At 44.3% G+C, this 22246-nt stretch overlaps 1 protein-coding gene across 1 annotated transcript in view; it reads right to left on the bottom strand.

Moving 5' to 3' along the window:
* Positions 1-22246, bottom strand: part of LOC135210681 (protein transport protein Sec24C-like) — a 53836-nt gene that overhangs the window by 12525 nt on the left and 19065 nt on the right. Inside the window, exons 8-9 of the mRNA XM_064243457.1 lie at positions 19888-21009; positions 16960-17241 (exon numbers count right to left, since the gene is read on the bottom strand). Of these exons, the coding sequence (XP_064099527.1) occupies positions 16960-17241; positions 19888-21009 (1404 nt within the window). The remainder of the gene's footprint in view (positions 1-16959; positions 17242-19887; positions 21010-22246) is intronic.

The raw sequence follows: 22246 nt of genomic DNA, 5'->3' as shown, positions 1-22246 counted from the left end.
GTCATGCAGTACCTAAGACGAAAAGAAGGGAATAGTCGTATGACCTATCCCGTCTTCTCGACTTTGGTTATGTACAGTACTCATACTGACAAGCTATTAAGACGAAGTAATGATTGCTCTGGAACAACCGAACTAAGTCCACAGCATAGTTCGTAAACTGACTCGGGCGCTCTGACAGCTGCCGACTGACTGGTTCGGAATCAGTAGAGGCAAGTTGTCCAAGCATCCGGGTAAGTCACGTGACCTTCGCCCTTTAAAGAGTTATGCTGAGAGACCAAACAAAATAAAATATTTGTTAGTCACCGATGCCGGACGGCGCGGCGATGATTCTCTTAATGCATAAGCTCAAAAGGCGAAAGTCAATTGCCTTCAAAAGGACGAGGTCCTGATGGCAAGAAAAATCTCATAGACGTTGAATCTCAGCTTAAGGAGAAACAACACTATGTGACGTTGAAGACGAAGGTAGGCAATGAATGCAACCTACGTCTTCCAGCTGAATCGAGAGAAGGAATTTCAAGATTCTAAACCTGTGCTTACAAATGACTGAAAACGCTAACCGCCATTTCATTGCTGTCCGTTGTGCAATGAAAGCGGGGCGCCGGAAGAACTGCTTCTCATGGGCTGAACGTTTGGAAGTAGAGCTGGCAGGTGTGGGAGTAGGCGATGTCTTCATACATCTGCTAATCCGGGGTGAACAATGAACAATTGCACACCTCCGAATACAGGATATTTTGAGGACAAACTCAGATTCCGCAAAAATCATTCGCATTATCGAGATACGATGCAGCAAGAGACTATTACAGAATTCTGTTACCGTGCGGTAAACAGAAAGATGAGAGTCGAATAGATATCTCTGTTTAAAATTCTCGCAATACCGAAGACGATGAATACTAGCCGTCACAGCAGTAGATGGTCATTCATGTATGCGAGAATCCCCGTTAATCAGAGACTTAAGTCCGTGATTGTTGGGCAGAGATACGGTTGGTATTCAATCAAAGCAGGTGAGAAAGACATAACCAACCGTCCATCTCAAAGCGCCAGCTGGTACTGAAATGCCTCGGGCAATTCAATACGCAGTAGCTGTCGCTGACTCGTCATCCTGAGTTGCCAAGTAATCCTTTCCACGAAGGAATGCGTTCGGCTAGAACTACCATAAAAAGATATGCTCGAGCAATTATATTTATGCGAAACGAATTTCGGTAAATATAAAAGCTTAAATGGTGTTGTTGTGACAACACCATAAGTATATAAAATTGAAACTGGAAACTCCTGGGAGGTTGCAGGCAACCCCGATGTTGCAGTTCAATTAGAATACTTTTCGTCTAAGTCGCAATCCGTAGAATAACCAGGATATGCCGCTACCCCTCGGACCATTCAACTGCTTAGCCAGAAATCATGTCGGGCGAGGTTAATATACGTAGTATATTTGTAGGATTCTGAACAACGATCTCCATCCTAAATTCTTTCCTTCAAGAAAACAAAATAAGGATTGGAGATCGACCACCTTCGGTCTCTATCAAAGAGAGTGAAGAAGTCTTCCTCGAAGGAAAGCTTCAATGGTGAACAGATACTAAGACGATAGTTCAAGCCAAACTGGATATTCCCGTCCGTTCTTCTCTATTCCAGGTTGGTCGCCTATTGTGAGAGTCTTCTTTCAGCAGCAGTCTTCTTCCTAATGCTAGAAATTCCAGGAATTCGAGCATAGGCGAGGTTCCCGATTATCGTGTAACATATCGGGGATTCTCGTCTCGCTCACTTTGGACCGTGGTCTCGCCTAAGTGTTTGGAGATCGTAAGAAACTCTAACACTCTGAATGCGCTAGAAATTCCGTAGAAATCTAAGCAGTCTGCGAAACCCCACCGAATTCGTCAAACGATATCGGCTGGTGGTCCTCTCGATTCCCGTAGAAATCGAGAATGGGGCAGGATCCCTCCTCAACGACGGGGATTACGTCAGGTAGGACCCGAAGGTCCCCCCCGGTAGCGCAGTCCCCAGCGTGGAATCCTACAGAGAAATCTCTGTAGGATCCCTCCCCTTTCCCTCGTAGCCGTAAGGAGAGAGGGAATGGGGGAGGAATTGGATACTTCGCTCGCCTTCCCAGTGGAACTAGCAGTTGGAGAAGAGTAGCAGCAGCCATCGCCTTGCAGCGATGGCCTCTCAGAGTCTGGGAAAAACGTATCGTCAGAGAAAACGTTTTCCCGAGGAGGGTTACGAACTCTCACTGTAGGTAAGGGTCTGCCGCCACTGTGAACGTCGTCTGGGTGGGGCTGATCGACACCTGACAGGAGAGAGCCGATACCGTCCTCCGACTCATTCCAGTCCTCGTCGAGGTCGAAACCTCTCAGGAGGACCGAAGGAGTATTTAAATACGGTGTCTGAAGACACGTAGAAACGCCGCTGTCGCAGTAGAGGAGGTGGAAGTAGCTTGATCGACCGGCCAGAACTGAGAGAGCCTTCTTGTCCGGAGACGAGAGACTCTGGTTCAAGACAGAAGGAATCGGCAAGCTCCGATCGTCGGCAAACCCACCGTCGGTTTGGGTTCCCTCTCGGGCCCCAAAACGACTCTAGCAGAGACATGGGCTCTGCTGGTGGGAGCGGCGATCCTTCCCCCAGGTCGTTGTGCTGACGAATCAGTGCAATAACCTGGGCAAAGTTACTCTGAATCTCGGAAGTTACAGCGTCTTGAGGAGTAGGACCATCCAGTCCCTCCAACAAGAGTAGCTCCCAAGACCCTCCTCCTTCAGAAGAAGGAGGCCAGCAACAGATCCCTGACGGTTGCCTCCAATCACTTGCGCGTACGTCCTGGCTGGTCCTAAGACCATACCTGGGCAACCCGTGGGTGGGGCTGGCGTCGTGATGGGATCGTGAGCGGCGCATCTCTCACGATCACTCCTATATACGCTCTTCCTGGCGTATGCCGAGGAAGTTGAAGGTATCGGAGAGACAGAATAGACGCTACCCCCTCCCCCCCCTGACGGTCGCCTCAATCACTTGCGCGTACGTCCTGGTTGGTCCTAAGACCATACGTGGCACGTGCGGCGTCGTGACGGGATCGTGAGCGGCGCACGTCTCACGATCACTCCTAGCTACCTCGCTCTTCCCGGTGTAGCCCGAGGAAGTTGAAGGTAGTGGAGAGACAGACCTGACGCTCCCCCCCCCGCTCGTGGCCTGGCAGGACCAGCGTACGTGGGGGGCTGCAGACCGATTCACCAACCCGCGGTGGGGATCGATCTGCAGGCCTGGCCGTGCCGCTCACCTGTGGCGAGCGGCTCGACTGAGCACGTCGACCCGGTCCCGTGCGTCAGACGAGCTGCTGCTGTCATCGTATCCGCCCGGTCCCTGTGGGAGCGGCGGTCAGGTGACCTGCCAGAGCTCACTTCGCGGTGAGATCGGTGAGCGGTCCTCGCGGCACGTTCAAACCGCTGGTACCAGCCGAGGCTGGTACCGTCGGTCGAGGGGACCTGGGGGCACCTCTTCCCAGCCTCAACCCGTGGCCGGTCAGAGACCGTCACGTCCACCCGAGGTACCGGCTGGTCGCTGCGAGAGCGGCGCTGGCCTGGCGAGAGTCACCTGAGCGGCTCTCGACAGTCTTCTGCTCCGTGCCTCGGTCATGACGCTGAGCGAACTCAGGCGTCTTAACTTTGGCTGCACGGTCACCCGAAGGAGACCGTACACTCGGAACTTCTCGCGGACGAGAAACCGAGCCGGTACCTGGCTTAGCAGCAGAGCTGCCAAGACCAGGCAGGGAGGGGGGTGTACCAGCGGTAGCCAGCATACCCTTGGTTCCACCCCGTCTTCTTCTTCTTGGCTTTCTCAGAAGGGGAGACGGGCCCCGTTCCCGAAGGAACAGGAGACCAGCAGAAGAACCCCCCCGTCACACCGGAGTGTGACGAGCCCTGCGAAGTTCCCGAAGGAGTCTTCTTAGGGGGAAAACCCGGTTACCATCTTGGTCGCTGCGCGAGAGCGGCCGCTGGCCTGGCGAGAGTCACCTGAGCGGTTTCTCGCAGCCTTCTGCTACCGTGCCGTGGTCTTGGCGCGAGCGAACTCTGGCGCCGAAACTTTGGCTGCACGGTCTCCCGCGGGAGGGAGAGCGTACACTCGGGATCTCCCGCGAACGAGAGACCGAGCCGGAACCTGGCGTAGCGGCATCGCCGCTAGCACAGGCGAGGAAGTACCAGAGCTAACCGATACTCCTCTGGTCCCCGTCTATCTCTTCCTTACGGAAGGGGAGAAGACTTCTTAGGGGGGAGAGGCAGCCTTCTTCTTCTTCGGCTTATGGGCCTTAGAAGTCGAAGGGGAAGAGGCAGCAGCAGACGAAGACGAAGATGACACCTTCCTCTTCTCGTCAGCTCACGCAGGACAGTCGTCAGGTCCTCCATCCAGGCCGGAGTCGGGCCTATTGCCGAACGCAACACGGCCCGACTGCACCTGTCCGGAAGGACCTGGGACTGGGGAAGACACACCATGGGCAGGACCAGCATGGACAGGCGCAGGAACCAGGAGCGACAGGAACAGCAACCAGCTCAGGAGCGGCCAGGAACAGCGGCAGCGGTAAACACAGAAGGGACAGCCAAGCCAGTAGCGGGAACCACATCAGCGACAGGTACGGCAGGCCCAGCCATCGCCTCGTAGAATCATCGGCAGCCAGCGCGAACCATGGTACTGGCGGCCGGTCTAGGGGCGAGCTTGCTGGAAAACAGCGGAAGTCTGGGGCAGGCAACACGAAGAAAAACACGGACGGCGGCGGCATACCCCTCCTCGGTACGGCGGCGACCGGCCCCTAGAAGCGCAGACGGCGTCACCGACACAGCATGGGGAGTGTAGACCAGCGGGGGGAATGCAGCATAAGCGGCCGTGAAGGTTGTAGTGGAGACCACTCCAAGGTCACCGCCCCAGACCTCGCTAGACGCTGCAGCAGATCGTGGATGCTAGGCACGCCCTGCAGCCGCAGTGGTCCGCACTGCGGCTAGCACAGACAGATTAGTAAGAGGGGTTCCCTCACGCACGGGGGGGGGGAGACATGCCCCACCCCGGAACGCAAGGAAGACCCCAAATACAAAATACAACGAAGAAGCTGAGCGGGGGGCAGGAAGGAAGACGAAGAATCGGATACCAAGGGAGTCACGGGGAGAGAGCTTTCCGACGACTTCCTGGCAGACCTTTAGATTCCCCTACCACCCCGCACCAGCAGTGAAAAGTAAATGAAAATGAAACAATGAAATGCAAACTTTTTTTGTCTTTCCCTTTCCCCAGCGAATTCAACGGTTCATAGAACTTAAAGGGTGGGGAACAAAAGATCAAATCCCGGGTAAGAACGGAAACTTGATCCAAATAATATGATGCTATCATAAAATATATATGAAAATGAAACAGAATACTGCACTTGCGATTTCACTTTCACAGAAAAATCGTAAGGATCAATTACCGGGTAAGAGCGAAATTGATCCAATTAAATTATGCAAATAAATAAATGAAAATGAAAAGAATACTGCATTGCGAATCCACTTTCATTGCATTTTATCATACAAAATAAAAGGTTCGTGCCGAGCGCAATCACGCTCTCGGTAACGAACGCACAGGGCAAAAATATAATGAAAAAAGTACTTACATTTTTCAATTACACACTTTCGCCCAAAATACATGACTCGGCGCGAGCGTCGGCACCGAGACATAATTCAAGGGTTCAATTCATGAAAAGAGAGGAAATCGCCGCATCTACGGCGATAGCTCCATGTTGGTTCATAATTAAGTAATGAAAAAAAATGAAAACAGTGTACTTACAGTTTCATTTTCAAGTCAAACAAACCATTAGTAGAAAACACAATATAAAGACAAAGCATACGACGATGAAGCGGGCATAGAGCGATGACGAACACTCCTTTCACACCCGCGGCCGAACGCAAAAGTGATTCTTCATCTCGGCGTGCGGGCGCAGCGCACGATCGGACAAGCAGTTAACTACCGTTCTCCCCTTGTTCGAAGCTTACGACCGTCCCAGCTGCCGCTAGTTACCTTCCTATTGTTAAAGGACCGAGGGTTTGTATTACGTATCGGAACAAATTATTTTACCAATTTTTTGCATGCATCCTTCTCTAATCTTTCGTTACCTTGGGTTTCCTCACATCCCTTATAATAAAATATCTTGCATTTTTGCAGTTGTTACAAAAATGCAGTTGTTACATTCTTATTCCAATACATACTTACAAGCATGCCTGGTTCAAAAAACTTAGCTGTCATTCCTGTTTGGCTGTTGTTCCTATTCCAAAAACACACTATTTCTAACTTTTTCTTCCTCTACCCATATGCTACCAACCACTTAATAGACATTGTTCAATTTTCGTGTGTGGTCCATCCACTTTTTCCTCCACAACTTCCCCATGCCAATCTTTCCTCATTTTCTGAATCTCCTAACCATTTTTGTATCCCAATTACTTTCAACATTGATATGTTTGTTTGTATTGTTTTTACATTGCATGGAACCAGTGGTTATTCAGCAACATTGATATGGACAAGTAAGGACTTTACTATGGTAACAAAAACTAAAACTACATACTTCACTATGATGATAAAATGAAGTTTATATTGTAAAACTAATATTGTAATACCTACCTGAACACCTGACAAGCCCTGGTCACTTACCAGCCCGAACCCTCATTTATTAAAAATTTACCAAATCTTTGGTTAAAATAAACGATCAGTGTTGCCAATCTTCTTGCAAACACCCTCGTTACCTAGTTACCAGCCCACCGCTGGTAGCCCTGCCTCACGGGCCGGTCACACCTGCCCTCTCACGTCAATCATAACTCATTAACTCCGTATGAGAGGGGAGGAGGGTGGGAATCATTCAGGTGTTCAGGTAGGTATTACAATATTAGTTTTGTTTTACAATAAAACTTCATATTGCAATACACCCCCTGAACACCTGAACAAGCCCGATAAACAACATTAATTGGAGGTGGAATCAAATTTGACCCGGCCCTCCACTGTACCAGTTGTCAGTCAATATAATTGGAGTACACGAGTCAGTCTCAAGTTCATTTGTCACTCGTCCCAAACTAATCTCCCAATGTGTGGCCTTCTAGGCCTCCCATATTGTGGAGGGAAAAACTCCCTGCACCTCTACCCTAAGGTCAAAACTCATTGAGTGCGGGAAGGATACAAACCTGTTTCCTCTCAGCTGGCTAGTGTCCTCACCTGAGTAGAGGAAAAACTGAAGACCTCCCATGTGGCTCTCGGCCTCTCATGTATGGAGGGAATCTGAAGACCTCCCATGTGGCTCTCGGCCTCTCATGTATGGAGGGAAACTGAAGACCTCCCATGAGGCCTTAGGCCTCTCATGTACGGAGGAGACAAGCATGTCCATCGGTGCGTCTGCGATGGTGTCATCGTTCGTAGTGATGTCCTTCACCTGTAGTGTTTGTACCTGCCTGTTTCCCCCCCCTGTTCTCTGCCTGGTTGGCACTTGGAAGAATACCCTCAGATAGACCCAGGACATGTTCTTTCCTATCTGTCATAATACTTAAAATCCTCTCGTGATATATCATATCATGAATACCTTCTACATATCCCTAATATTCGCTCCCTACTCTAATACTACCTCAGACAGCGAGATTGTTGGGTTTAAAAATAGAATTTAGGCCAAAGGCCGAATATTGTGACCTATGAGGTCAGTCAGTGCTGAAGGGAAACTGACAAAGTTTGAAAAGGTAACAGGAAGAAAAACCTCTCTGTTGCACAATGAGTCCAGTGTTAGGAGAGTGTGGAAAATAGGATGAGAGAATATGAAATCAGGAAAGTGAGAAGAGAGAGGAGAGAAGAGAGGAGAGAGAGAGGAAGAAGAGAGAAGAGAGAGAGAGAGAGAGAGACGTAGAGACGAGAGAGAGAGAGAGAGAGAGAGAGAGGGGAGGAGAGGAGAGAGAGAGAATTACAATTGTCTAACATCTCCACCTCCGTAAATTGCACCCTCTTTTAAGTTAAAAAGGTATTATCTTAACGATAATATAATCGTATAACTGCGTACAGCTATGAACAACCGAACGAGAACTTGTTGCTAATGCGATCGACTCCTATAACAACATCACTTTATTGTATTGATCCGCGTGCGACAGTATTCGAATCCGATAGCAACATCCGTTATTTTATTCATCCGCGTGCGACGGTAATTACTGTATTCATGTTATAAATGTAGCTGAAGCTAATAAGGCAAAATTACGTGCATCAGCAACCTAGACAGAAGTCCCAAGCTTTTGTATGGATTCAAACGCAGCCATGGTAAAAGAAAACTAATAGCATGAAAGAGCTCATTACTGTTGTTTTCACAAAGACAAAGGATTAATAAAGTATATACAGTGTGAGGTTCGTAATACCTATGAAAACGAGTGAAAACGAACAGAATCCTAAATTTAACACCATCTAACCCGAGGGAAAAACTAGCTTCCAATGTGACGTATTAGTCAAATTTTGGCCTTAAATTACATCGTAAGATGAACAGTATGACTTCGTTCCATAAGTTAAGTATCCAGATATTCATCAATATGCTAACTAGGGACAAAAACATTAGCCGAGACCAAGTGATATGGTTGAATCTGGAGCCAAGGAAAAAACAGACTAGCCGGCATCCTTGTCTGTCTACGCCACACCTCCTTACAATGGTGCTGTTTGACGACAAGCTAGTGTAATTGTAATTTAATTGAAAAGTAAAATGATATTGTTATGATACAATAAAGTTTGTTCATACTTACCTGGCAGATATATATATAGCTGTATTTTCTGAAGTCCGACAGAATTTTAAAAACTTCCGACACACGCAGTGGTCGGCCAGGTGGTTAGTACCCATTCCCGCCGCTGGGAGGCGGGTATCAGGAACCATTCCCATTTTCTATTCATAATTTTTATTTCCACTGTCCCCTGAGGGGAGGTGGGTGGGTACTTGACTTGATTATATATCTGCCAGGTAAGTATGAACAAACTTTATTGTATCATAACAATATCATTTTGTTCATGAAACTTACCTGTCAGATATATATATAGCTGAATCCCACCTTTGGAGGTGGGAAGGGACAGAATAGAAGGATTTTGGGAAACAAATGCATGCAGATGATTTACATCTTGGTTCCACCTGTTAGCATAGCTGGCTTCGTGGTTACTGCCACGTAAGTCTGCTTGTGCTACTAGAGTTGCCAGCGAGGTAGAGACCTATATAGCTGGTGCACTCCAGATGATCTGTCAACAGGGGCGAGACCACGACGTGGGACTAGACCATATTGACCATACCATGAGGGCTAAGAAGTAAAATAAATATATATATATATAAATATATATATCACCACCTGACCAACCTAGCCAAAGTTAAGGTTGGTGTAATAAGGCTTAAGAGTTAAGAAGTCGCCGTTGTCGGCGACTCAACAACTAAATTAAGAGCTTTTCCTAACCATTTTCTACAGGATAGGATGAGTGGTACTTCTTGCCCCCAAGATTGTGTCTGCAGACACGTATGGCCCTAGCGAGCAGCAGATCTCATATGCCATCTTCACATCTCGCAGGGAGTGTGAAGTGAACACAGAGTTGCTTCGCTAAAACATGGTACTCAGGATGTTGCTGAGTGCCATGCTCTGTTGAAATGCTTCCGAGGCCGCGCCCTCACCTCGTGAGCATTCAGATAAAAGATTTCAAATCTTTGTGCAAACACAATGAAGGAGCATTTTTTGAAAGAACTCCTTAACACTAAAGCCAGGCTGTTCTTCGATATGGGCAAGTCTGGTCTTTTTTCGGAAACACTGCAGATTGCCCGATGACTTCGACTTTCTTGAGTTTTATGTAGATAAAACTTGAGAGACCCGACAGGGCACAGGACTCTCTCTGGCTCCTGCCCACTAACTTGTGCCATCCTGGCTTCCAAGCTCCTGGCCCAAGGACAAAACGGGTTACCATTCTTAGGCCACAACGGAAGGGTTAGAGAGCACACCGCCTTGTGTTCTCTAAAGCCAAAACTTGTGACGATGGCTTAAAATCTCACTAACCCTCTTTGTCGTATCTAGGGTGGTTAGAAGAAGGCCTTCCTGATCACATGCAAGAAGTTAACAGGTAGGAGAGGTTCGAATGCTTTGACATCAAGAACTTCAGACTACGTCTAAGTTCCATATTGAAAGCTTCGATCTGGACATGCACAGTCAGTCCGTCTGTACTAAAGTCAGGTGACCGACCAGTTGACCAGTCAGACGAATCAAGGACAGCAAGGCTGTACCCTGAAGACCATAAGGCACTATCTTCGCTGAAGGATGAGTGTCTGGACTGCCTGGGCGATTCAATCTAAGCAAACCTTGGGGGTGTATCAACGCAACCCAACGTCGTCAGCGAATCAACTCCTGACTCGAGCTTCTGGTGCCAGGAGAAAGGAGCGAGGAGCAAAAAGGCGATTCAGTCCCGAAGGAAGAATGCCTGACAGTCCAACCTGGTCTCATGTTACACGATCATCGGGGGTGTATAAACGCAACCGACTTCGTCAACAAGAAACTCAGGGCTACTATATGTCGCCTGATCTCGCACGAGTGTCTGACTCCGAGAAAACAGGTGAGACAAAAAGTAGATGGTGAGCGAGGTTCGAGATTCCACAGAACTCAAAGATCGTGAAGGGCTTTGTTGTTTGACAGACGCAAATCTCTGAGCCCAAAGGCCGTCAACAACATATTTGCGTATTCTTTAATAGTTGTGACTGCCAGCTTATCCCATTCTTCAGACGGAAATGGAAGACGGTAATCTTATTCCTGTCAACATCTCGATAGCCTGAACGTAGTCAAGACTCAGAGCGGAGAGGTTATAGGTACCTTTCGAGTTAGAGTAGACCGACTCTCTCGGAAAAGGTCCTTGGAAAGTGAACTAGGAAGTATGTGACCTCTGTGAATCCAGGATCCTGAAGGCCAACATGGGGCGATCAGCGTCATTGTCGCTCCCTGTGACGTCATAAATCCTCTTATTACATTTCCTAAGCGATTGAAAAAAGGGGAAAAGAGACTAAATATCCATCCCCGTTCAATATCATAGGATGGCGTTTAATGGTACCGATCCCGGATCGAGAATAAGGGAGCAGAGAAGAAGAAGCCTCTTCGTCCTCAACATATCGAAGAGAGAATGAAGGGCGTCCCTAAAGTCTTCCCAACTCTCAACTTACTTCTAAAGAAAGATTCCACTCGGAAGTCAATAGTTGCTGCCGTCGATCGAGACGATTCGTACGGACTTTTGCAATCCGGTAACGAACCTCTAGAGGATCGTTACATTCTACGCTGTTGTTATAATAGGCTTTCTCGTAAACTCGAACAGGGACCGAGAGAAGATACTTCTTAAGATATGAGAGAGCTGTGGAATATCAGAGTTGATCTGAACCACTGGTTCCAAAACTCGTTACGAGGACTGGAGGGACTACCGAATCGCTTTTACTTCTTTCAGATTAAGATCCAGGACATCTGAAACCCTATCCAGATGTCCGACACCTTCTTTCTATCACCTCAGGTGATAAACGCACTGAGAGATGTTCAGAATCATTCCTAGATCTTGAATAATATTTTCAGTTTCCCGGTAGGAAAAAAACTGTGGTCTGAATTGCAGTCTATTCGGGGAAACAAACTTCTTCAGGAAGGAATGGTCCCCAGCAAGCTCATCCATTCCCTCCCCGAGTATGCTTACTTCCCTAATAAGGCTGCGCTTTGCCTAAGCAGGGGAGAGCATATAAAAGTGCAATGTTGCGGTAGACTCGTAGTTCTATACCGTGCGGTAACGAGCACCGAAAGGATTAAGAGATAACTCTGTTGAAAATAGTAAGGCAAAACGAATGCAACGTTTATTCATTCACGTAAGAAATCCCCTCAATCTTAGGCTAAAGTCCGTGATTGTAGGGCAGAGTTACAGTTAGTCAGTCAATCCCGCAGGAGAGACGTAACCGCCAGCACAGAGATACGGTTAGTCAGTCAATCCCGCAGGAGAGAGAGACGTAACCTACGGCGCATGACAGCGCCCGATCTGTTACTGGCTCGGTTGGACTGGGAAGACAGACACAGCGTGACAGCAGCAGCCAGCAGCTTACGAACGTCGTCTCTTAACTTTATGTCTGGGTTGCCAGCTACCCTATTCTACGAAGAAATAGGTCCGTTATTTTTTGAGCCGAAAGACTCTCAAGCTGGTATATTTAAGCGAAACAGAAAACGCTAAATATATAGATGCGTTTGTGTCGTCAGAACACTACCATACAACGGTAAAAGATAAATCGGAAAACTCCTGGAAGGCTGCAGGGAGTAACGATTAACGATTAAATGTCCTTAAAATAGACAATAGACCTCTCGGTTGCCATCCGAAGAGGTAACTACAGCAAGCGTATATGACTTGAACCAACCAGAAGTAAAATAACGCAAGGCAAAATATGAAATTATATCACAATAAAGTTTGTTCATACTTACCTGGCAGACATATATATAGCTGAATTCGGAAATACAGCTACATACATATCTGCCAGGCAAGTTTCATGAACAAAACTTAAGAAGAACGAAGCAGTCAGCTCAAGCTTCTTATGTTACTGGACATAAGCATTCATTGACGTAGTCTACAAGTCTATTTCTTGTACGAGTCTGCGAATGACGAATGAGAGCTCTTCCGAATCTTGTCAATAAGAGCTTATTCGCTTATGCAATATCAAGTTAATGAGATGTTTGTCAATGAGAACTAACCCATTTACGGGACAAAGAGATATTTTGTCAATGAGGGGATACCCACTTACTTGACAAAACGAAAGTATATTGTCAATGGGGGAAAGTCACTGAATTGACAAAACGTAATCCAGGGAGTCAAGCATTTAATTTTTTCGATTCCCGTCTCAAACGAGGAAGGGGCAAGAATCCTGTTAAGAGACTGGGCTTACGGCAGGTAGAACGACGATGTTCAATTCGGCAGCGTAGTCCGACTAGAAACTAACAAAATCTATCATCTGAAAAACCCTTTCAGATGGGCTAAAAAGCTTGCAAAATTATCCTGGGAAGAGGAAGAAACTCTCCAACCAGCTTCCTCTCCCGTATCACAACTAATGCCTGCTAAAGCTTAAAATTTATTGGCAGTATGGCAAAGGAAGTCCTGTCGTTGCGCTTTCTGAAGAGCGTCCTTCTGATGAGTGCCTTTGCAAGAATCCCACTGAACGTTGCCGGAGAGTTCTGACGTGCAGGACATCGAGCCTTACATAACCCGTAACTGCCTTATCGCAAAGTCTTGACCTGCGGTAGTGGCAACTTAAATTTATTGGTCCGAATGGCAAAGGTTGCGGTAGAGCAAACGAGATCTTCCCTTGAGCTTTCCTTAACTCCATCCACCTATGCGAAAAGCAATATTAATTGACAGAGACCTCTTGAATTCACGAAACCCGATGTCTTGCTGGGTTTCGAAGAAGAAGTTGTCTGTTCACTTTAAACTTCCTCCGAAGCACTGCCTACTACTTCACATTCTTTGCAGGTGAGGTAGAAGGTATCACCGGAGGTAGAGGTAAACATTCTTTAGGCCCATATCTGAAACAAGAGCTTGAAGAGTTCAACAGAAACGTTCAGCCAGGCGACACACCTGGCGTGCGCTGGTGCACGCTCCGCGTCCACATGGCGCGCGCTCGGCGTCCACTGAAAGCGCGCTCGCGTCCACTGGAGCGCGCTCGGCGTCCACTGGGCACTGGCGCGCACTTGGCGTGCACCCGCGCGCGCCTGGAGTCCATCCGAGCGTCCCGGGCGTCCGCTCTCAAAAGCTTCCTGCTACTATGACTTCTTTTACGTATTTCTCGGTGGAAAGACGGACACGAGTTCAGGCGACGTTCGCCTTCTTACTTCTCACTGAAACGCATAACGAGAGAGAGAGAGAGAGAGGACGTGAAGCGTCCTCTTCTATAAAGCTTCTATTTAGAGGGCGCGAGTCCTTCCGAAAGCTCCAACCCCTGCATGGGGAGGACGCTTCGGAGACGAGAAGCAATCTTTCAGGATTCGCGCACGCACTTTGGCAGTCTGGGGATTTTCATCAGAAACTGCCGAAGGCACGCCAGATCGGTGGGGGTTCCTTGTAACCCTCCTTAGGCTTTCGACATGCTCCCTCCCAGGTCCTGGGAGTCAAGCAGAGGTCCCGGCCTAGAGGCGAAACGAGGCCGATCTGACGCACCCTCCACTACACAAGGGGTATCACTGCACTTCTGCACTTCACTTTTACTCTCTAAAGCAAGCACTTTCGATTCTAAGATACGAATCGAAAGAGTATCAGAGAAAGGGTAATTCATCTACAGACACTGCTTAGGGCCCGAAGGCAACACTGCATGGTTAGGAGTAACAATTACAGAAGTAGCACTTCACAGCAATGAAGGAGAGCGAGCACCTCTCGTAGACATATTCATAGCCCGTAGGCCATACTACAGGGTTAGGCAAAATAAAGTCTACAGGAAGGTTAGCAGGTTCACTACCCTGACTTTTGTTACTGATTAATTGCGTACATACGAATCATACGTCTTCCTTACGGAATTAGACATGTTTACTGATTAATTGCGTACATACGAATCATACGTCTTCCTTACGGAATAGACAAAGTCTCACACTCCTTACATGACAAATCTCAACAAAGAAGCAAGACCCATACCCTCGTACATACCAAGTGCGGATCTACCGAAGCTTTCGGTAGCCACACCCTATCTTTGCAGACAACCCCGTCTGAAACTAGCCTAACTAGATTCAGATATTTTATGCAAAAATGAATCAAATTCAAATCAATTTAAGATAGCGTATGCCTAGCCACAAATCCCACAAATCCAAGTAAATAAATCAAAAGACAATTAGGATACTTAGCGGCAATGAAGTTTCCAAAATCCTAAGACGGAGGTACTGAAACAGGTGTTTTCAGCACCAGCGACAGAAAAATTATGAATAGAAAATGGGAATGGTTCCTGATACCCGCCTCCCAGCGGCGGGAATGGGTACTAACCACCTGGCCGACCACTGCGTGTGTCGGAAGTTTTTAAAATTCTGTCGGACTTCAGAAAATACAGCTATATATATATCTGACAGGTAAGTTTCATGAACAAAATAATATTTTAAGGTAATTAAATTAACTTTATTAGGCCTAAATTAATTTCAGTTGTCACTGTAATTTGATAATACTACTGGTAATAATTTGTAACTGTAACTGACATAAGCGCAATGTAATTACTGACGGCAATTCGTCTGTTAAACGTATGAAGACGTCATACATACGAATTCCTTATATCTGACATCTGATTATATGCCACAAGATAGATCATTGACTATGTTAAATGTCAACATAGTTGAACACACGTCTCCTTCAAGACATTTGTGCAAACCTGGCATAAGTGAGTTAGAGTTGTTACGTTAGTCATGTTAGCCAATCAGGACCGAAATGAAATGGATACGGCGACGCAAACCCGTATTCGTCATCCGCTGATTCGAGCGTGAATGACTGCCGAGTTAGTGTTTATACTACGCTAATATGACGATACATATAATACAATTGTGATGTTTTAGTCGGACAGAATCCGATCTTCATTCTGTTCGATTACATTCATATTGAATTAACTTCAGATCGGATTCTCGTTCGTTTTCAACTACACCTGTACTGAATTATCCGAAGTCAGAATGCCTCGAGCCTACAGCGTTAGCCACTATAAAAATAACTACCGATATGTAGTACAGCGAATACTTTAGGCTAGGCTAGGCTACTGAATATGCATACGATATATCATCGTGAACACTAGGCTAGCCGTAGTTAATTTTAATAGAAAACCGACCCGAAGAAGCCTGCACTTCTCTTCCTAACCACTATGTAGCCTATTATCCCTACTCGTTTGTATCTGACCTAATTTTTTATTATCTTGAGAACTTACACATCGAGGGAAGGGGAATCTGCTGCCAACACTGCCTGCTCCGCGCCAGGGGGGACGGCGGATCCTGCCCTGTGGGCTGGCGGATCCTGCCCTGTGGGCTTGCGGATCCCCATAACCCCCAGCACCGGTTAGGGCTGGTTCTGGAACAGGCAGGGGAGCTGGAAAAGAACGATTAGTAATTTCAGTACCCCTATTGCTCGATCTATCCTCACCTAATCTTCACATAAAATCGGTAAACAGACGTCATACACGATGTCAAGTCTACTCTCGAGTCTCTTAAAGAGCGCTGTCTCTAAGTCTTTATCTTGGACTACGTTAGTCTCTTCCTGCCTACGCTTACTTCTTAATACGAGACCATTCCTATGTTTGAATGTTTGAGATACCCTAACATCCGGTCCAAAGACCACTCCTGACATTCCACACATCTGGTCTTTACATTAGATTGAACAGGCCTACAATTTACGCATAAGCAATGATTATCGTGTCTTAGGGTACTCATCCTTTTCTTGTATTGTTGGCAAAGATGATACGTTGTTGAACTTCCGCTCGTCGTTTTCTGTGATGTCGTGGCTGAGAATGCAGTAGTCGTTGTCGTAGCCTGTGTTGTTTCTTCCTTTGCAGAATCAATGTCTAATGACAAGGTATAAAGAGCAATCCAACCGTAATCCAAAGGAATGCGTAATTCGTCACCAAAATCAATCAAATCAAAGGTGCAAATGAAGGCCGGGCAAGACCAAAAAGGAGTTCGCTGTGGATACATTTGTACTCCACCGCGAACGATAAGTGACTGTCGTGAGAGGGCAGGTGTGACCGGCCCGTGAGGCAGGGCTACCAGCGGTGGGCTGGTAACTAGGTAACGAGGGTGTTTGCAAGGAGATTGGCAACACTGATCGTTTATTTTAACCAAAGATTTGGTAAATTTTTAATAAATGAGGGTTCGGGCTGGTAAGTGACCAGGGCTTGTTCAGGTGTTGTATTGCAATATTTAATATAAAAATCTTCACTATGCTAAAATCTGATGCTATCATAAATTTTCATATTCTTAATACTCATATGGCACCTACCTGTGGGTCATCATCCGAAATAGGAATAAGCCTGGGATAGAAATAAACTACTGATGCATCTATTGTCATGGAGGAGAGTAAATACATTTGCAGTGACCGTTCATCACAGGTTATATCTTGACCGCCACTAATGGCATCACATCTATTAAGGCAGTTAATGTATAATGGCAACAGTTTCATCATCTCAGGCAAAATCAGCTGACCAGCAGATGATGGAGAGGCACAGTTTTTACGATAACAAGCCAGGATATTGGCTGTCTTAGATATTAGATTTTCTTTCACCTGTAATGAGAAAAAAGTGCAATGAGTAAATTACATTAAAATATTTTGCAATGATCAATATAAAACAAATTTACTGAAAATCAAATTCTCATTTTCACATTACTCTCAAGACATTCCTGCTGAACATTTAAAAATAAGTACTGTTCTTGGTTCTGTTTCTGTCTGCAATTGGCTCATCCAATTCCAATTAAAGATTACTAATGCTCTACAAAATACTTTGAAGGATGTCAGCCTTCCTGATCTCACTTGAATATAACAACCTAGTGACCATTACTGTCAAAGATCATGATTTATTTCCAAGAGCACTATCATGCTACCGTAGGCAAGCAGGATGTCTCAATATCTTGCTGTTGAGGTATCCTATAATTACAGGTTCTAGTAAATACCATGGAGTAACCCACTTTACTGAAGGCATACCAGTGTCAAACAAACATCTAGCAAGCAAATTAATGAAATGTATGGCTCCCTCACTTTCATGGGTTTTCATTCTTCACTCCCAAACTGACATTTAAAGTAAAACAGAGATTAGATGCTCAAAAGAAAGCTTACTTAACTACATATTGTCATGTGACACTTATCAGGTCACTTCAGAGGATTCTGAAAATCCTTCAAGATAATGGCAAGTATCCAACCATAAGCTGCGATATATTTTCAGAAATCCATAAATGAACAATAAGGAGGAAATGAAGAAAAAAGTGACAGGTTATTTTTTAGAAAAAAAAAAAAACTTAGTCCACACCTAATGAGCAGTATTCCAGTCCTTGGGTAGTAACATGACTGTTTTCAACAGAAAAAGAAAACTTGCAGGGAGAGGGCATCAGGTTCCTAAACAGCAACCATGCACCAAGTACAGTTGTCATTCACATGCTCTGCCAACCAAAACCTAGTGATATGATACTGACTGTTCCATTAATAAGCTTATAGGAGCTCCAACAACAGTTGCCCTTTCTATGATTATTATCCTTCCCCTCTGGGTCCCTGCATACTCCCATAACCACTCCCTTGATGCCACAAAAGCAGCTTCCCTTTTTTCCCCCACATACATTAATGACCAAAAATCTAATGTCTTGTGCTACAGCTCCATTTAAAGAGACACTAAACACTGAAAAACCAAATTGGTCATTATACACCAAGGCTCTAAAGACTACCATCAAGATAGCAATTAGCATGGTAGATTTCCAAATACAACTTAAAAGTGAACTTTGTTCTGCATCAAAATTAGCATCTTGCACACACACTTACATGGGATGTAGTATTACAATGTGCACCAATGAAAATGAACTAGTGTCACCTACACAAAAAAATCCCAGCAGTATGTTATACCTCTGATGGCATAACACACTGCATTTCTTTATCTGTACATGTTCACTAAGTTCTTATAACTGTGATTATAAATATATGAATGGCAAATGGATGTCCAACCCAAGCATACACTATGATAGCCAAAAGGAGATGGTCTTGTTTTTGTTACATGGACCGTTTCTCTGATGGTTCCCTTAGCAAAACTGGGAGCCATTCCATGGCACCTGATTCTTTCATATAAACATGGCTATAGCTATTTGTTTTACCAGTTTAAAGTGTAGAAATTATGGTTAACTACAATATCTGTAATGGTTACTCATAATTTCCTTCTCCCCCATACATATTATACATCAGCAGTGATTAAATTAGTGGAGATCAGCAATGAGTGACTACACATCCTGCATAAAGGAGGCAGAGGGAATTTAGGAAAAATTACATTTCATTAAAAGTAGTACAGGAACAAAACATTTTTTGGCACTTCAAAAAATGCAGTCAGATGAGATACAGCACAAATCAACACAAACATGAGGAAGGGTACAGTACAACCAAGTTAATCCATAGTGGTTAAAGGGCAGGTATACTCAAGAATGACACTATAATAATAATCAGGATTCTATACAAAATACCCGAGTAATATTTATCTGGAGGCCCTGTAAAACCCCTTTAACTTTAAGTGTACAAGAATTCAGTAAATTTGACTCCCATACAGTAGTAGTATTAACCTGAATTTTGCATACACTTATTTTTTAGTTATTTTTATGTTTATTAAAAGTTGTAAAACATTCAATATTAACACCCCTTGACTGTACCATAACTAACATTTCCATCTAAAAAAACTGCTTGCATTATGCCTGTTGCTGTTCCCAGACAAAAAGTCACACTGTAATGTACTAATTTGCCAGACTACAATAGCAATTAAGTGCATATGAAATCTACCTCAGCAAAATTATGCACATTCCTATGACACTAAAATCATTGAAAATAACTGTACAGGCTCATATCCAATTTTAAAGAATTAAGAGATTTAATTATTACTGGAATATAGTCTTATCTAAAAAATACACTGCCAAAATACTGGAGCCTAAAATTTAAATTACCTAACAAGACAGGAAAACCATGAATTACTTCAGAACTTGAAACTAATCCCAAGAAACACCATACGTGTATTCAACTTTACAGAAGTATTTAAGACATTAAAATACTGAAAAGAGAATTAAAGCTTAAACTAGTTCTACATTACTAATATACATTGTGTGAAAGATACCTTATTCATTTCAGGCTTTCACTAACTACATACAGTACACCTAAGGAGGACAGAGAGAGAAAGAGCAAACTGGTTCTTACCTGTTTTGCATTAGATTCCAACAGCCTGGAAACGGACTGTTTCCCGAAGTAGTTCATTAGTGTATCTAAATCACAATTTTTGTATAGGTCTGCCATTTGCGTACACACACTTAAAGCCAGATTTAATATTCGCAGCCTTCTTTGTCCACTACATGAAGTATAGAGAAGAGCAGCTTGTATATATACACCATCTTCATCTGTCAATTTGTCATCATGTTTTATTTCAACACCAATTGCTTTACTTGAATCTATGCTTGCCAGTTCAATATCAGTTGTATTGGACATGAAGAAATGGCCAAAGAATTCCACTGGTCTGACTCCTTGAGAAGTTCTTACTCGCATGACAGCATCGAAGGCAATATTACGACTTACGTTTATTTTGAGGTCTTCCAATAAGCGTGTACCATCTCTATTTGACTGGAAGAATGCATATTTGTAAACTTGTCCCCCAGTTAATCTGCATACTTGTCCCATTGATGCAAGATCAACGTAACTATCATTGAATACATATAAATCCACTGAGCCACCGACTGCAACCAAATCTTGGCCTAAGTTATTGTAGAAGGTTGTTTGAGGAGTCAAGATACCTTTCTCCTTTTCTGTTCCTAAAAGTTTTCTATCTTCCCTCATTTTGAGGCTACCAATTCCTCCTCCCGTGGGTAGCGATGAATGAAATACAAACATCTTTCCTACTCGTCCCGAAGCTTTCAAGGCCTCCATACCAGCACGTATCGCACAACCTATTGCACCCGAAGTTTCTCGAGTGGCCATGAAATTCTCAGGTATAGTTTCCATGAGCTTATCAATATTTTCGGCCGCTTCTTTTGCATCACACAAGATACCTCCCGACAAGGGTACAAACATTTCATCACGATCACACATAACACACATTTCAGGAGCCTGGCCATCTAACTTGTAGAAATGGACATTACTGTCGTATGTGATGAAACCCACTTTGATGTTTGCCTCAGGAGACTGAACACCGTTGATGTTATCTCGTGGAAGATGTGCCAAGATGTCTTTCATGTTCTGGCACAGCAATGGAATGACTCCCCTTTGCATCATCAGTTGGCTCATTTCAAGTATAAAAATGAAGGCAGGTTCCTTAGGCAACTCCTTTCCCTGTAAAATACAACCAGAAGTAAGTCAACAGGCTTCATGAAAAAAAAATATAAATAAATAAATAAATGAATAAATAAGTAAATAAAATACATATACATATACATATACATATATATATATATACCAGTATTCACAAAAATTATAGCAGTCTATGGACAGCGCTGGGGAAGGGTTAAAATGTAAAATTATATTCACAAAAATTCATCTAATTTATTAGTGCGCTTACAGGTTGCAAAAAATATAATACATATAAACAGTGAAACTGATGTGCAACTGTATCCATTAAATATAAATACAGTACAGTATTGACATCAATTCCAATTGGGATAGTGCAGAGATTTAACCTTTGATGCTAGCCATAAGCAGCTTGCATTTAATATTGTAAATCTTTGCTCAACAGTTTAAATAGAAAAAAAAAAAGTAGTAGTAGTATGATGAAAAAAAGAGAAAGTATAATCAAGACACCCTATGCCAGCCACATGAGATATAATTGCCAACCACATTATCCCTTGAAGTCATGATCACAACGAACTCATGAATCGCCTAATCATTGCTCTGAGCCAGTCTAAAAGTTGCTTTTAGTCAATATATGGGCAAAGGAAGTACTGGAACCTCCTTCCCACTTGACTCCTCCAAATCACTGGCGCATAATGTCAATGCTCACCATGAGTGAATCCGTCCACCACCTGCCCATTAAGGGTTAATAGAGCACAATGTTCATAATTGGTACAGTCAGTGTAACATTATAGATATGCATTACTCATGGTTTCCATCCTCCCCCTTGGTCCAACTGTATGTATGCATACATATACACCCAAAGTGCCATTGAATTATGTAGTTAAAAAAAATCTTGAGCACCTAGATGAATGTAACACAATTAGATGATTTTTATCTTAATGCTTGTATGTAAAGCAACTGCACTGCTGGGCATATAATAGTACACAACTACTGTGTATAAAGTATATACATACTATTCAAATACACATACTCCATGCTTATGTATCTGTACTATAGTATATTTTGATGTGGGCAGTCTCCATTCACAAAAATAATTTCTATATTAAACATTACATTACTGATATCAACATTTACATGTATGTATTACTGTACCATACGTTCTTCATTAAACTGAAGAAACTCAGCCTAGACTAAAGTTGGGTATGTTTTGCTTTCCATGATTTTATTACTAATTATATTAGCTTTTATATTACTATTATTTGCTACTATACATTACTTA

This window comes from Macrobrachium nipponense, chromosome 4 (genome assembly GCF_015104395.2).
Source record: "Macrobrachium nipponense isolate FS-2020 chromosome 4, ASM1510439v2, whole genome shotgun sequence".
NCBI lineage: Eukaryota > Metazoa > Arthropoda > Malacostraca > Decapoda > Palaemonidae > Macrobrachium > Macrobrachium nipponense.
Note: the sequence above shows the minus strand (reverse complement) of the source record. Positions and strands in the feature narration are given on the sequence as shown.